General features: G+C 40.6%; 1 protein-coding gene across 2 annotated transcripts in view; it reads right to left on the bottom strand.

The window, feature by feature from the left end:
• COP1 (COP1 E3 ubiquitin ligase) overlaps window positions 1-14,074 on the bottom strand; it is a 130,739-nt gene that overhangs the window by 76,122 nt on the left and 40,543 nt on the right. For both annotated transcript variants that reach the window (XM_076339641.1, XM_076339642.1), the window contains exon 11: window positions 13,058-13,193. In XM_076339641.1, coding sequence (XP_076195756.1) covers window positions 13,058-13,193 — 136 coding nt within the window. The remainder of the gene's footprint in view (window positions 1-13,057; window positions 13,194-14,074) is intronic.

Below are 14,074 nucleotides of genomic sequence, written 5' to 3' on the forward strand. Positions count from 1 at the left end.
AGCCTAACACACACTTGGCCTCCATTATCTATGCACAGTCCTGGTACAAGTGTTCTCACTTTCTGCCAGTCAGCTTTTAGTAAGCGATTTACAAAGAAAAATATGAACAATCTAAGTAGCTAATCAAGTGGATTATTTATCATATAAAACTATTCCTAATATTTGCAAAGCTCTGCTTCCCCCTGGACTAATCAGTATTAGGACAAGCAGCTCACTTGCATAGCAACAGTTATTTTCATCCTTTTTCCTACAAGTCTTCTAAATACATTTAGTATTAAGCAAGGCTTATTTGCATTTAACTAGCTCAACGGTATTCCTGTCACTTACTGCTTGAAGTCTTTGTTTCAATGTAAGCACTTGCCTATGCACAAGCTTTCCTATATGAAAATTCACAAGAGAACTTAGTTTTTATTTTGTCAAGACACAACAGGGCCAGCTCTGAAGAACAACAGCATTCTGGTTTGCAGGTGATACATTTCTACAGTCAAACTGAATTAGCCATTAGCACAATGATAACATGCAATAGAGTAATAGGAAATACTTTATCCTTTTTGTCAAAAAGGCCATCAAGTCAAGAGAGAAGCCAGCTAGACAACAGCATCCACTTCACATGTGGTGTGAGGCACAGAGCCACCAGTGAGCCAAAGCAACACATAAAACATGAGTGCAATGGCTATTAACATCCTGCTAAAATAAGAGCAATGTGTTTTGGTAGCACTATTTTTAAGTAGACTTAACACGGGACTGACAATGAAAGTTTTCACCATCTCAGAGGGCAGATGGAGCACCGACTGTCTGTGTGTTACAAACCTACCTCAGCCCCAGCATGAAGCAACTTCCTCTAGAAATGGGAGACCAGTTCAGACATTATTTTCATTTTTTTAAGGAAGCACCGGAGGTAAGCCATATTTTAGATCATTTGAACATCCAGTGAAGTTCCCCTTTTGGACTAGCAGTGGTCCCTGCTCCTCAAAGATGTGCACGTTAGAAACAACTAGCAATTGCTCCTTTTTTTTTTTTAAACCTACTTTTAAACTCCACATTTCTGACCAACAAAGACTAGCTAAATTTTTATAAGGAATCTTTTGGGAACACAAAAACTCCTGGATATTTGAAAAAGATTTATAAGTGTGCAAGAGAATTTACTTATAAAAATCAAATGGAGAGGAACTAATTGTTTTGTTCTAGGGAAAACAGAAGAGACATCTCCAGTTCCCAAGTCGCTGTTTTCTTTTTCCCAAGAAGTTAATGACCAGTATCCTATGGAAATACCACTAAGAGCTGCTAGAAAGTAAACACATTCTCAAGGGTTCTGGTTGCTCTGCTGCTTATCTTTATTCTCAATCTGTGAGATAAATCAATTGCTTTATTTAATGCTAAAACCTATGACCTTGGAGAGCACTAACAAATGGAATTACAGAATAAATTGCTTCTGAAACATGTCTGGAAGCTTGGCTTCATGTTGAGGGTAGACCAGTGGAGAAACAGTAAAGCATGAGTATTTACCACCAGTTCTACCATTGTATAAAGCTTTGCTACATTTGCATCCTGATGGTGCGTGCAGTTCTCCACACCCCAGGAGGACACACTGGAGTTAGAGAGCGCGTACAGATGGGCAACTAAATTGATTAAAGGAATGGAGCAGCTGCCTTACCATAAGGGTTATGAACAAGGCAACAGCAAGACTGGTGTTCAACAAGTCCCTCCACACTAGAACTAGGAGGCACTCACCAGAAGATTGATTTGGGACAGATGAGGGTTTCCCCCCTCCCCATCACACTTTAAAAACCACACACACACACTCCAGGTACTTATTCCTGCAAGACATGATGGTGGCAGAGTGAACCTGACAACAGTAATCCATGAACAACTGGTCCATGCCAGATATTAACAGAAATAAATATGGATATACCCTTTAGTATCCCCTGTGGATGCTGGGAGGCCGCAAGAAGACAACTCTCCAGGCAGTGACCAGATTGGCATGCTCTGTGGTCTTCTGCAGGAACAGCATGGAGCTAGGTGCCCTCCAAACCAACCCCTGGGGCAGCTCACACTGTACTTGAAATTGCAGTTTGAAACACCTCAGGGGTCAGACTGGAGGGGCACCCAGCCCAGCGAGTTTCCATGAGAAATGGGTATGTGCTATATCTACTCCTTCAAATCAGGAGAAAGGGGGGGGTTTGCATCTAACTGTATTTGCCTTTAACTGCATCACTAGTTACAATTAAAGGTCTGCAGCCAACTGCTCCTCTCCCCTTTCCATACACACACTCTACAATTGCTACTATAATCACAAATGCCTCAGCTGTGACTTGGTAACGAGATCTGTGACCATAGGAATTGCCATTTCCACAAAGTGGATGACTCTGTCCCTCTCATGGGACTATATGTATTTTCCTCTCTGAATATACCAAAGCCTTTCAACTCTACTTCTACCTAATATGGTGCCGTTTCTACTTCTGTATCTCTAACTCCAATTCCTATCTTGCCATGGCCCCATATTTAAGTGCAACATGGATATATTGTTTTCAGTTTTGGGGGACCTAATTGGTGGGAGGAAGGAGAGAGAACAGCAGCTTTTGCTCTTCACTTCCATTTCCTTACAGTCTTTTTCACTTTGCGCTTCCACTCCCTGGCCTCTGAGGGAGATCCTGTCTCTTCTACCAGTCCCAAGCCCCACCATCTTATAGCCTGGTTGCCTATTTCCAATGCCCATTTTGAGGCATCAAAGTCAAAGATTAGAAATTTAGGTTACAATCCAACACCATGACCACCACTGCAGACTGTTCAGCACCCAGGACCAATACAGAAATTGGTATTAATATCACATACCTGAGAGTGTTTTTAGAGCAGACTGATATTTTAAGGCAAATTAGTGTCACTAAGCATGCACTAGCATACTAATTTGTAGTTTTTAAAACCAAAGCTATATTCAGGCATAGGAAGGTGCTATTACAGCACTCAGATTTTGTGCTCCATCAGCTCAAAGTCCGTATTTTGTCACATAAAAACAAAGGCTACTGAGACAAAGCATATGAAGTTTCAGTATCAAAAGACTGTTTTGCTAAAACTGTGAGTGCCTGAAATTAAAAACATTGAGGGTTTTTTTTTGTTTTTAATAAAGCAACAGTTGCATTAGTTACTCCTTACTCCAAAGCACCACCTAAGTAAGTTCACTGCTGCTATTCCGAAGCCCTTAACCTGTGCCACAGGGACAAGGATAGACCACTGCTGGTTGAATATATTCCCTGATTCAAACCTCTGTGCTGCTAAATGTTTTCCAAAATATAAACTGAGCAAGCTTACCACAATCCCAGATAGGTTACTGCAATCTCTACTCAGGAAGGACCACTTAAAGAAAAACACTTCGATTCTCTAGACTGCTATATGGGTAGATAAATCAATTGTATAAATGAGATTCCACTTAAATGCATCCTGTCACAGAGCAAACACCTTCATCCCTAAGAATCACATTAATTTGGGTTAGATGTGAACCCCAGATTACCAGAAAATTGCCAGATTTGTCCTCTAATCAAGGTAAAGTTGTCTTAGCTAGCATAATTATGGCCTCTCAATGGATTAGATTCAAGTCTAATGGAAGTCTAATAAAAACCATGGGACAGAGGACCCCAAGCTATTTTAGTTTGATCCTGTTCCTTGGAGTTGTTTGGGATATGCCAGCTCCAGGTTCAGCAGCACCAGCTGCTGTTGAATGCACCTTGGGTACCCTCCCTTGCCATCACACCTCCTCCAGGCTTCAAACATCTGATGGGAATACCCTCCCCCTAAGCAAACCTCTATTTGAAGCATAAAAAGAAGACACTAGAAAGTCAGCTCTGTGTGTTGATTATCTTCCCCTCCGCCCCCAGCTGGGAAGCAGACAGGGAGGGGTGTTATAACAGTTCATCAAAGCCTGCACTGCACAGAAGGACAGTTCTCAGCTCCGGGCTCCCTTGGGAAGACATTATTGCACCAGTCATGCTGCAGTCACACTTTCAGCTTTTCTTGCAGCCACAGTAGCCTGGAGTTTTATTTTGCTCCGTTTGAAGAAAGGCATAAAAAGGTACCATATTGACAAAGTAATGTCATTAGACCTAGTTCCAGGCCCACTTCATGCTACAAAAATCCTTTTAAGTGTAATGAAATGCCATCAGTTCTAACAGAGACCACTTAGCAATACTCTCATTCCATAAAGAGCTTGTTTAAAGGAGAATATTAAACCTGAATCAAGGAGGTTTGGTGGGCTTAGTTCCATCTCACAGCTTTGAAATCAAAACCAACAGAGCTACTTTCATGCTTTGTCATCACTAGATAAGATAGAGCCATTCTTTTTTTAAACCCAATGAGAGAATAGACTATGCTATGAGAGATTACTTATGCTTCCTGTAACAGCTTGACTTTCAGAACCAGGATCCCCCTCTACTTTGGGGGAGGGAAGCGACTCTGAACCTGATCTCCTCTAAATACAACCCAGAATCTCCCAGGAAGCCATACCAGACTTCCAGCCTTGTCTATAAGACTCTACAGCTAAAGACATCCTGTTCTACTAAATAAGTTTTTTTTCATACACGTATTCAGGGGCATCTAGCTTAATTAGCACTAATGATGAGAAAACCTATAGGGAACTATTGAATTTTGCAAGCAATTGAACATAAAGGGTATTGATAAAAAGCCACTTTACTGCTAGGCGATGCTCTTCTGCATGCTGAAGAGAAGATGATGACAATCCCAGGGTTTATATGCCAGATACACAGAAGTACAATGAGCCAAAGCCGTTGCAAACAACTACCATGCAAGTTAATGAGGATTAGATTCAGTTTTTCCACAAACACCATTTTAAATGAGCTAGAGTAGGGAAATGTTAACTAAAAATGCCAACAGTTAAATGCAGAATGTTTCTTATGACACTATTTAAAATTCAAGCCAAATGATTAGTCTGCCTGCTGTAATATTTCGGGTAATCTATCTATATTTGAAAACCAGGATCTGCCATTTCTCCCAGGTGGGCTGATACACAGTAGGTTACAAACAGCTCTGACAGTAGCAGGAACACAGTCTCAACATTACAAAGTACTAAGGTGGAAGAGGTTTTAAGTCTCCAAACACACTCAGCTGCCTTCTTTCTGCATTCAAGCTTGGGAAACATTTCCAGAAAGGAAGGTGGTAGCCTATGCCCAAGCTGTATAAGGAACAGGTTTGAGGGAGGAAACCCTGCTCCACAACAAGTTGCAAGGTTGTCTGCACAGCAGTACTGTCTTATCAGGATTATGCCATTAAGTAGGAAGGAACTCAATCAGTTGTGATAAATACTTAAGTGCCTTCTAAATATAAGGCCATTCAAAAGCTTGCAAGCTTGTTTTCAAGCCACCACATTTATTACTACACCAACAAGGATTTTGTTTCTTCGAAATTGAGCATGGCAGCTGCAGTCAGAGCCGAAGGGGCCAAGGAACAAATATATCCGAGAGAGCTCAGCACAGGAAACCTCCATCAATATTGGGACTGTAAACAACACAGTCTATCCATAGGATCCAATGATTCCTCCATGACCTAGCAGCAGCAGCAGCTGAAGACATTACTGCCTCCAGCTGACCACATTGCCAGAGGTCCCATTCCTCAGAACAAATCACTGCCCAGCCTAGTGCCTCAGTATACATTCTACCATATTATTAACCCAAGCCTCCGAATTCGCCCAACACCACCATCAGCTATTCTGCCAGACACCCCCAGGAGGGACAGCTGGAGACAGTAACCTCTTTAGACACCTCAGCTCAATCCAACAGGCACCATGAGTCAGGACGCCAGCCTCCATAAATATCGAGTCCATACACTGCAGATGAGCCATCTCGAGGAGCCAAAGAATACGCTGGGGCAATTAACTCTGACAGTCCTGCTGCCTGGCAATGATGTAACAGGGTTAAAACACCATTTGAAGCATTTCTCATCCAACTACCAAATCTGTTTTAGGAATTGCTTTGATGGTGTTTTGAATCTTTTTTGGTTAGTATTTTGTATGCTATCCTTAAACTATTCTTTCGAAAAGTTAAAGGTACTTATGAATACCTTTAATTTCACAGAGTCTCATATAGGAGAAACTTGATCTGACTTCCACCTTCATTTGCACAAGTGTATACACACACTTTTATATAATCCTGTAAGAACATAAATGTCACTTCATAACTTATTCTACAAAACACCTATGCAGCATATAACCAATGCATCTCTTAGTCTGTATTAATACAGACAATATTAATAATCATTAGCTCAAGCCTCTTCTTCGAGCTGAGCTGCTAAGCTTTTTTTCTCAGAACTGTTTAAGTCCACAGCGTACCTCTTTGCATGCCTTAACACACCACCTTAATTTTTTTTTTCAACTACCTGCCATTTAACAGACTAACTCCTCTAGTTAGCGAGGAAGGAACAAACGAAAAATCCAAAGGCATGCTAATGCTTTTCAGATAATGACCTCCTAGCAAATTCAGGCATTTCCAACAAATATGGCTAGAGAATTGAAAGAACACTGTAATAAGCTACAGAAATTCATGTTCTATTAATAACAGGCTTGTTTCTTCAAGCAGACACAAAAATTCACTGTATCGACACTCAACGTTGAAAGCAAGCTATAAAATTGGGGGGGAATTAAGGGAAATCTGTCTTTGCCTTTTACCAACACTGTTGGCATGGAACTTCTGTGTATAAGATGCTGTGAAACCACAGCTTTCATGTCTTGCAAGTCCAATTCCTGAGGCCAAGACACAGCACTACTGCCTGATCATGGCCATTATTACATGTACATCAGGAGGAACAGAAGGGCAGCTATCTGCAGCCTCCCAGAAAAGACTTTTGTCCTGATCAGTCAAGAAGGGGTGGATGCAATGGTGCAACACAACTTCCACATGCTACCATACTCCTACCCTAAATATTAATCTCTCAGAGGACATTCTTGACACTACAGCACCCATTTTTAATTTCTGTGCTTTTACGAAGCTTCTCTTCAAAAAAGCCCAGTCTCATTCTAATAAATACAATCCTGTTTAAATTAACCCCCATTTTTAAGACTGGGATCCCTAATTATGTAAGAAGTGAATTTCACTTTGCACTATACATGGCAAATCCACATAAGGACATGGCTTCTCCTTAAAACCTAAGGCCAGAGGAAGATGGTTGGCAGAAAGTTGGGGACAGAACCTCAAGTTTCCAAAGAGCTGATTGTGTACCTTTATCACAAGGGTACAGTCCCCAGGACTTGGAGGTCTCTATTCCAACGTACTGCTCAGAGCAGGGGCAGCTCTTTGGTCAGACCAGGCTGCCCAGGGCTTTCCCCAGCCAGATCTTGAATACCTCTAAGGATGGAGCTTGCACAACCTCTTTGGGAAGCCAGCTCCAATGCTGGACTGCCCCACACTGCAGCCAATGACCACTACACAATATTTGCCAAGAAATGGAAACTGCTTACATAAACTGCACAAAGTTTCTTCAAGATACAAAAAAAGAAAAACCATGAAGAGCAATCATTGTTTAATACATTTGATTTAAAAGCCGATTCCCAAATTGATCAAATACTCTTCAATAGTTTTAACAGACCATTTACAAAAATTCACCAAAACACCTCATCTAATTATCTGCAGATGGAGACAGGTTTGAAGTACTAAGAGAGCTTAATGGGAGAAAGATCTTCCTACTACCAAATAGTCTGAAATTACTAGGGAAAAAAATGAGGTCTCACTGGTGGCCATGCAACTTCCATTCATTAAGTAATTTGAAATTGGGAAGTTAAGTTTTACCCCTAAAAGTGAAAGCTTACGTTGATGGAAGAACAAGACTTCTCTCTCTGCAGTGTCACCACAGTCACCAGAAGGTTTGTTTTTCTGGTCAAGACTGGAGATACAAGCAGATGTGCTCTTTCCTGGTTTCAGAGTCCTTTTTGGTACTAGCAGCCCATCCTGAGGACTTGGAGGGTTATGTTACAGAATTGAGAGTGTCTCTGAACTCTGAATTCAGAGATCTGAACTGACATCTGTATAACCCTTCTGCTGGTTACAAGTCACATTTAGCTTCTGCTCAAGGGATCCAGACCACAATTATGTACTAGGAAATGTATCAGTTCTGCACTCCAGAGAAAAGGAAGAGAAAGTAAGGGAAAGGCTCTGTACTTCACTCAGCTCTAATTAAACAAAATCCCATTTCAGCCCCAGACAACCTCTGGTCTACAGGCCAAAACCTCAGATGAAGTAAGGTAAGAGAACCACAGGAGAGGCATAAACTTCAAGTAGGTTCAGGGTATTACGCTTCAAGTTTCCTCGGCCACTCTGCAGTTCAAGTCTCTTCATCCAAGTATTTCTCTCTTCCTTCCAGTTGTGGGAACAGTCCAAATAAGACTGATCCATCCACAGTTTTGAGCTGCCACTTGTAAATAAGAGTCCATTTAAAAAGTGATTGATTTAACAGACCATAAGAAAAATTCAGCCCTCCTCATTTCTCATCTTCTCAAGGAGCACCATCTACTGTACTCTAAAACATAATCCTGTGAAGGATAACCCCACTTACATTTCTTTCAATTATCTTCACCACCAAGATAGAAGCATTGCTGGTCACAAACTTAATAAAATGGCTCATCTAATCCTAGCCAGCCCAGGTCATTAAAAAAAAAAAAAGGAAGAGAGGGGCTTGTTATGGTGGACACAGAAATAAAAGGTACCTTGTTAAAGTCTGGATCTGAAAATTTATATGGACAAGTAACTGTAGTCCAAAGTAAAAAGGGGAACAAAAAATAGAATGGTTCAATGAATACATGGAAAACAAGCTCCTAATGGATGGTTTTTCTTTTAAGCTCACCTTTGAAGAAAAGATTTCAGGTCATGTTACTGAAAGGATTAACACAGACAAAAATACATTCTTGAAACCAACTTATTTGTACTGTTTGAATACTAAGAGAAACCTCTTCATATCTTGTTCATTACTTAGAGGCAATGGAATAATAAGCAAGCAATGAAGAATAATGGACCCCAAAAGTAAGATCCAGTTTTTGAACACTGTCTCAAGATTCAACAGATGAATTGAGTAAGGTTTCAGCAGCCAAGAGAAGTTGTTTCTTTCTCTCTCTGCAAATCACTATGCCTTTAGATAAATACAGTTAGTCTTGGCTATTCAAACCCCTTTGGATGTCACTTTAAGACCTTTCAGAGAAATGGTAAGCTAACCCAGAAGAATTTGAAGTCTGAGAAGATGACAAAAACCCACACCATTTGCCCCCAAACCTCAGGCCCTCTGGGACAGACATACTCACGTTTCCACTAGACCTGGGAACCACCCAGCAGGGAGAACCAGCTTTCTGATAACCAGGTTTCAGACAGACATCTTACTGTAGTCTGTTTCTTGGATTTTTCTCTTCTTTTTTTAAAATGTGAAAGACTGCCACGTTATTCTCTGAAGGCCTCTGACAGTGCTAAGGCAATTTTCTACATAAATCATTGTAATGCTAACGCTGCAGTTTACAGACTCATCTTTAAAAGAAAGCCTTTACTATTTACTGCCACAGCAAGCGGAGAGAAGAAAAGTTAAGCTCTGATGACTGCTCTGTCTGGGGACATAATAAATAGAAAATTTATTCCTTGGCCCAATTCTAACAAAACTTAATATACTTGTGAAAACTGTGTAAATACTTTGTACTTAAGAGAATTGAGTGTATAAAAAAAACATTTAGCATATTGAGGTACAAGTACATTCACATTGCAAGCATGCTGAAAGTCCCCCAAACATTAAAGCAAAACTGAGCAACTAGCAATTGCAAAGCCTTGAACACGTTTTCACTGAACATCCTTCTCTGTTAATCTGCTTTTCTTGAAGCAAATAAGGGAAAAGGACGGAGGGTTGTAAAGTCTGCTTGTGAGCATGTTTCTAAGCAAGGTAAGAAAGATCTCCCTCACTGGGCTTATGGTCTTGCTGTGTGCGCCTTTCCAAATAAGACCGTAAGCCTGTGATGGAAGATGCACAGCTTAGGTACCAGCCCTGCATCAGTCCCTCACCCCCTGCCCACAGCCCCATGCTGCTGGCACGCAACTGACAGCTGACACCATGCAGATGGTGCACAGCTGCCGCAGAGCCACTAGCTCAGCAAGGCTCAGCATAGGTCCCTCGGGCAAGCTCACTGCCAGGCTGGGGAAACCTAGAACTGGAGAGCAGGGTATTGGCTTGTCCCTTCATCCCAAAAGGCAACTGTAGCTTTCCTAATATTGCACCAGAATTTTTATAGTAATGCAACCTACATAGTGTTGTTTATGGTCTTTTATTAGTCCTCAAGAAGTCCAGACATTCATAAATAGCTTGTGGCAAGGCGCTCAGAAGAATACTACTGCTGCTCAGTTTCACGTTTTTTCAGCCTGTTCATATACAGTTTTTAATTACAATTTTTATCCTGTTACCATAAACCCAGTTTTATTTCCCTTCTAAATAAACATCAAGGTTTTGCAGATAAGGAACATATTTCCATCTTCTTCTTTCGTAAACATAAAGCTAATACATCTTAAAGACCTCTTTATTTAAGCCAGCAGAGCTTCTGGAGTCCAGTGTGTGAACTTCATGTAGGGTTAAAGCAATGCAAACCAGACACCCTTATATTCTGTCTGTAACAGCAGTTAATTTTTTTTAAAAAAACAAACTAAATTAAGTACAAGGAAGTTTAACTTCTGGTCAATTCTACTTTTATTGTTAAATATACTTAAAATATCCCTTTAAAATACTTTTAAAATTTATGATGATTCCTTACCTGTTAACCTTATATTTGCTTTGTATTTAAATGCATTTGTCTCAACAGCGACAGCTAAGCAGCAAGACTTACTTTTTGTCATTATTTCATCAGTGTTTCCTACAGCATACCCAGGAACACCTTCAGAAGTCAGTGCAGTCAGCCAGATAATGAAACTTTTCACAGCATTTCACTCAGTTAAAAAGCTTTTTAAAGCAACCCAATAATTTGGCCCATCTGTGGGTACCTAAAAGTTGCTCTATTCTCTTAAGCTGCCATCACCGAGAGACACACCTCATTTAGCTTCACAGACTTTCTCTGAACTTGAGTCTATTAATTTGGATGAAGGACAATGGTGAACAACAGAAGTGTGTTGGCCAACACATACTACATGTAAACTCTCGGTTAACAAATTCAAACTTTAAAGGAACTGTTTGGATAGCCAGAAGCTAGAGTTACAGCAGCAGCACATTCAGCAGCCCTGCTTTACCAAAGCACTTAAGGACATGCTCAGATATGAACAGTCTTACTCAGCCCACATACTAAAACCTCTAAAAATTTCTTAAATGCTTTGATAAATAAAAAGCATGAGCAGGAGAGAACATTGAAAAATAACTTGGCTTCCAACTCAGTTAAATATATTTAACTACTGATTCTAGCACTGGTTTGGAGGGAGGCCCTACAGTATCTTCATTTTAACAACAGTAACACACATACTTTTCAAACATATATTTCACCCAAGAATTATAATGCCTTCAAAACGGGAGCAAGATTTACTGCCCTTCCAGCATTTTCTAACCAAATACCACAAAAATGCTGCTCTTGCAGAATGTCAAGGAGAAGAAAGGGCAAAAGGAGCAAAATCCAATCTGTGCTGAAGTTGGTAGCTGAGGAAGTTTGTCTACGTTGCAGTGAGATTCCCATCTGCATTTCATTGCAGCTAGTGTGAACCCAATCAGCGTAGGTTAAATATGTCAGATCAGTGATTATTGTGTTCTGACCTTTGTGGCTAAGTCGGACATTATACATTCCTGCTACATATTGCAGTAGTTAAGGAATCAATGCTGCTTTAAAAAAAAACATGTATTCTATGCTACACATGCTTCCATTTCTTCACACAGTGCAAATTTCTTGGTGTCTTTCAACAAACATTCAAGCTGTTCTGTCACTGTCCGAATGGCCCCTTCATAAGACATTAGATCAAGACTCAGAAAAACCCAAGTTCAATTCATTATGTCATTGTCATGTTTCTTTCAAGACATCAGGTATGGCCACTTTGGATCTCCTGCTCCCTGTGTATAAAATAGAGATGATAACTACTTTCCTCCTTCAAAAGGTTGCTGTGAACAAATACATTTAAATTTGTGAAATGTGCCTGTAAGAAGCTAATGGGTCCTGCATATATACCATGCAGAAAAGATTTCCCAATTAACATGTTGCATCATTTTTTCCACCACCACCAGCAGCTCCGAACAAGCTACCACAGACTAATTAAATCCCCCAGGGTATGCTTCCACAGCTGCTGAAACCAGTTTAAGGTTAGGGCTGCTGGCAGGTCCCAGCCTCTCTCTATCCTATGTGTTCTCTTAAGCCTGATCCCTAAGGGAGCTGGTTCATGGAGCTAAACTAGAAGAAACTAATTCTGTTGAAAGACAGTCAATAGCATTTCACCAGCTTAAGCGTCCAAACTGGTCCATGGGAGGCCCAGATGAGCTTCAGCAGCAGTGCACAGGACATGACCAGCCCACACGGCAGGGGATACAGAGGAGTTGTTGGCAACAACGGAGCTGTCGAGTTGGCTTTACCACAATCACCCCCTCACTAGTGTTTAGCACTGTAAACAGAGCTTCCAACGCTCAAGAGTTCAAGCAATTGCAGTTAAAAACAACTCAGCTATTTAATATTTGCCATTATGACTGGATCCACCAACAATATTTAAAGCTTCCAACACCAAGATGAATGCTTCTTAAAACGCTAGAACTGCATCACTTACAATGCAACTATACTAACATGAAGAGGACTGAGCCTACAAGAGGCTTCATGCTTTATCACGACAGCTCCAGATACTCACTAGCACCTCAAAGGTTCTGCATTCGGTCTTGACCAACACCAATGGGAATAAAAGGTACTGCTGTGGTATTTGAGCGCCTTCGCAGATCAATGATAATCACATATTCACAAAACTATTTTTGGGAAGCAACTGCAAAGTGTTATACATGTACAGACCATAACTTGTTTAATATGGGTTATTAACTCAGTCTCAGAAGCCTTTATCAGCATGAGATGCACTGTCAGAGCTGCAGTGTGTCTTACCTGGATACTATGCTGGAGCCATTGTAGAGGTCACTAGCGTAAGACAGCGTTGCCAGGGGTCGGACAGAATTGTAGCGCGTGAACTTGGATAGACACTCCTGAAACTCATCCAGCTGGCTTGTGGTTCTGCTGTCATCTAGGGAGAGGCAGCAGCATGAGGGAGGACAGAAACAGAGTAAGAAGATAAATAAACTCAACAGCAAACAAAAAAAATCAAGGTGTATGTCTTCACGTGACACTACCTCTGCTTGTTATATGGGGAGGATTCTTGGTCAAGAACAGGTTTCCTCTCCCCTCTAGCATTCCCTGAAGGCAGTATGATTTTTCAGAGCACAAATTAAGTCTTTCACTGCAACACTGGGTGAACCTGTCATGCTGAGAATCTGCCTAGAGATCAAATACAGCTTTCCTGGTAGATAAGCTCATTTATTTTATTCACATTCAGAGCCCATGAGCCATATAGTTTATTAACAGAAAACCTTAAAGCATATCAAAATACACTGTGAAGAACATGTCTAGTTTTCTATGGAGGTGAAAAGTATATTCCTTTCCCCATACTTCAGTTACAATATGCCTACATTTGGTGTCAATTACATTGAAGATACTTTTAGTAAAAAATATTTGTCTTGTTACTCCAAAAGCAACAGAAATAAGGGAGAGTTGTTTCAGGGCTGGAGAAGGAAGACAAGCATGAAACCAGAAGACTCCCTGTACTGTAAGTTTTGTGAAAATTATGACCTTCAGCAGACAAGGTGAAGTTGAGCCAGCTTGAATAATGATGATAAATATTCTGTGGAAATGGAACAGTTTACTAAAAAAGTTAAAACTAAATTGCAGTGTAGATAGCTGAAAGTCATTCCCCGATTCCTCAGAAGTTCCAATTTATCTCGGTATGAACAGAATTTTATGTAAACGATTTTAAAATTTAGTATTTCCTAAATAAGGAAAAATTCCTAACTTACAGTGATGCTGCATGGGCAAGCCAGCCTTCTTAACACAATCACACATCTGCAGCTG

Source organism: Aptenodytes patagonicus, chromosome 5 (assembly GCF_965638725.1).
Source record: "Aptenodytes patagonicus chromosome 5, bAptPat1.pri.cur, whole genome shotgun sequence".
In the NCBI taxonomy this organism is placed as follows: Eukaryota; Metazoa; Chordata; class Aves; order Sphenisciformes; family Spheniscidae; genus Aptenodytes; species Aptenodytes patagonicus.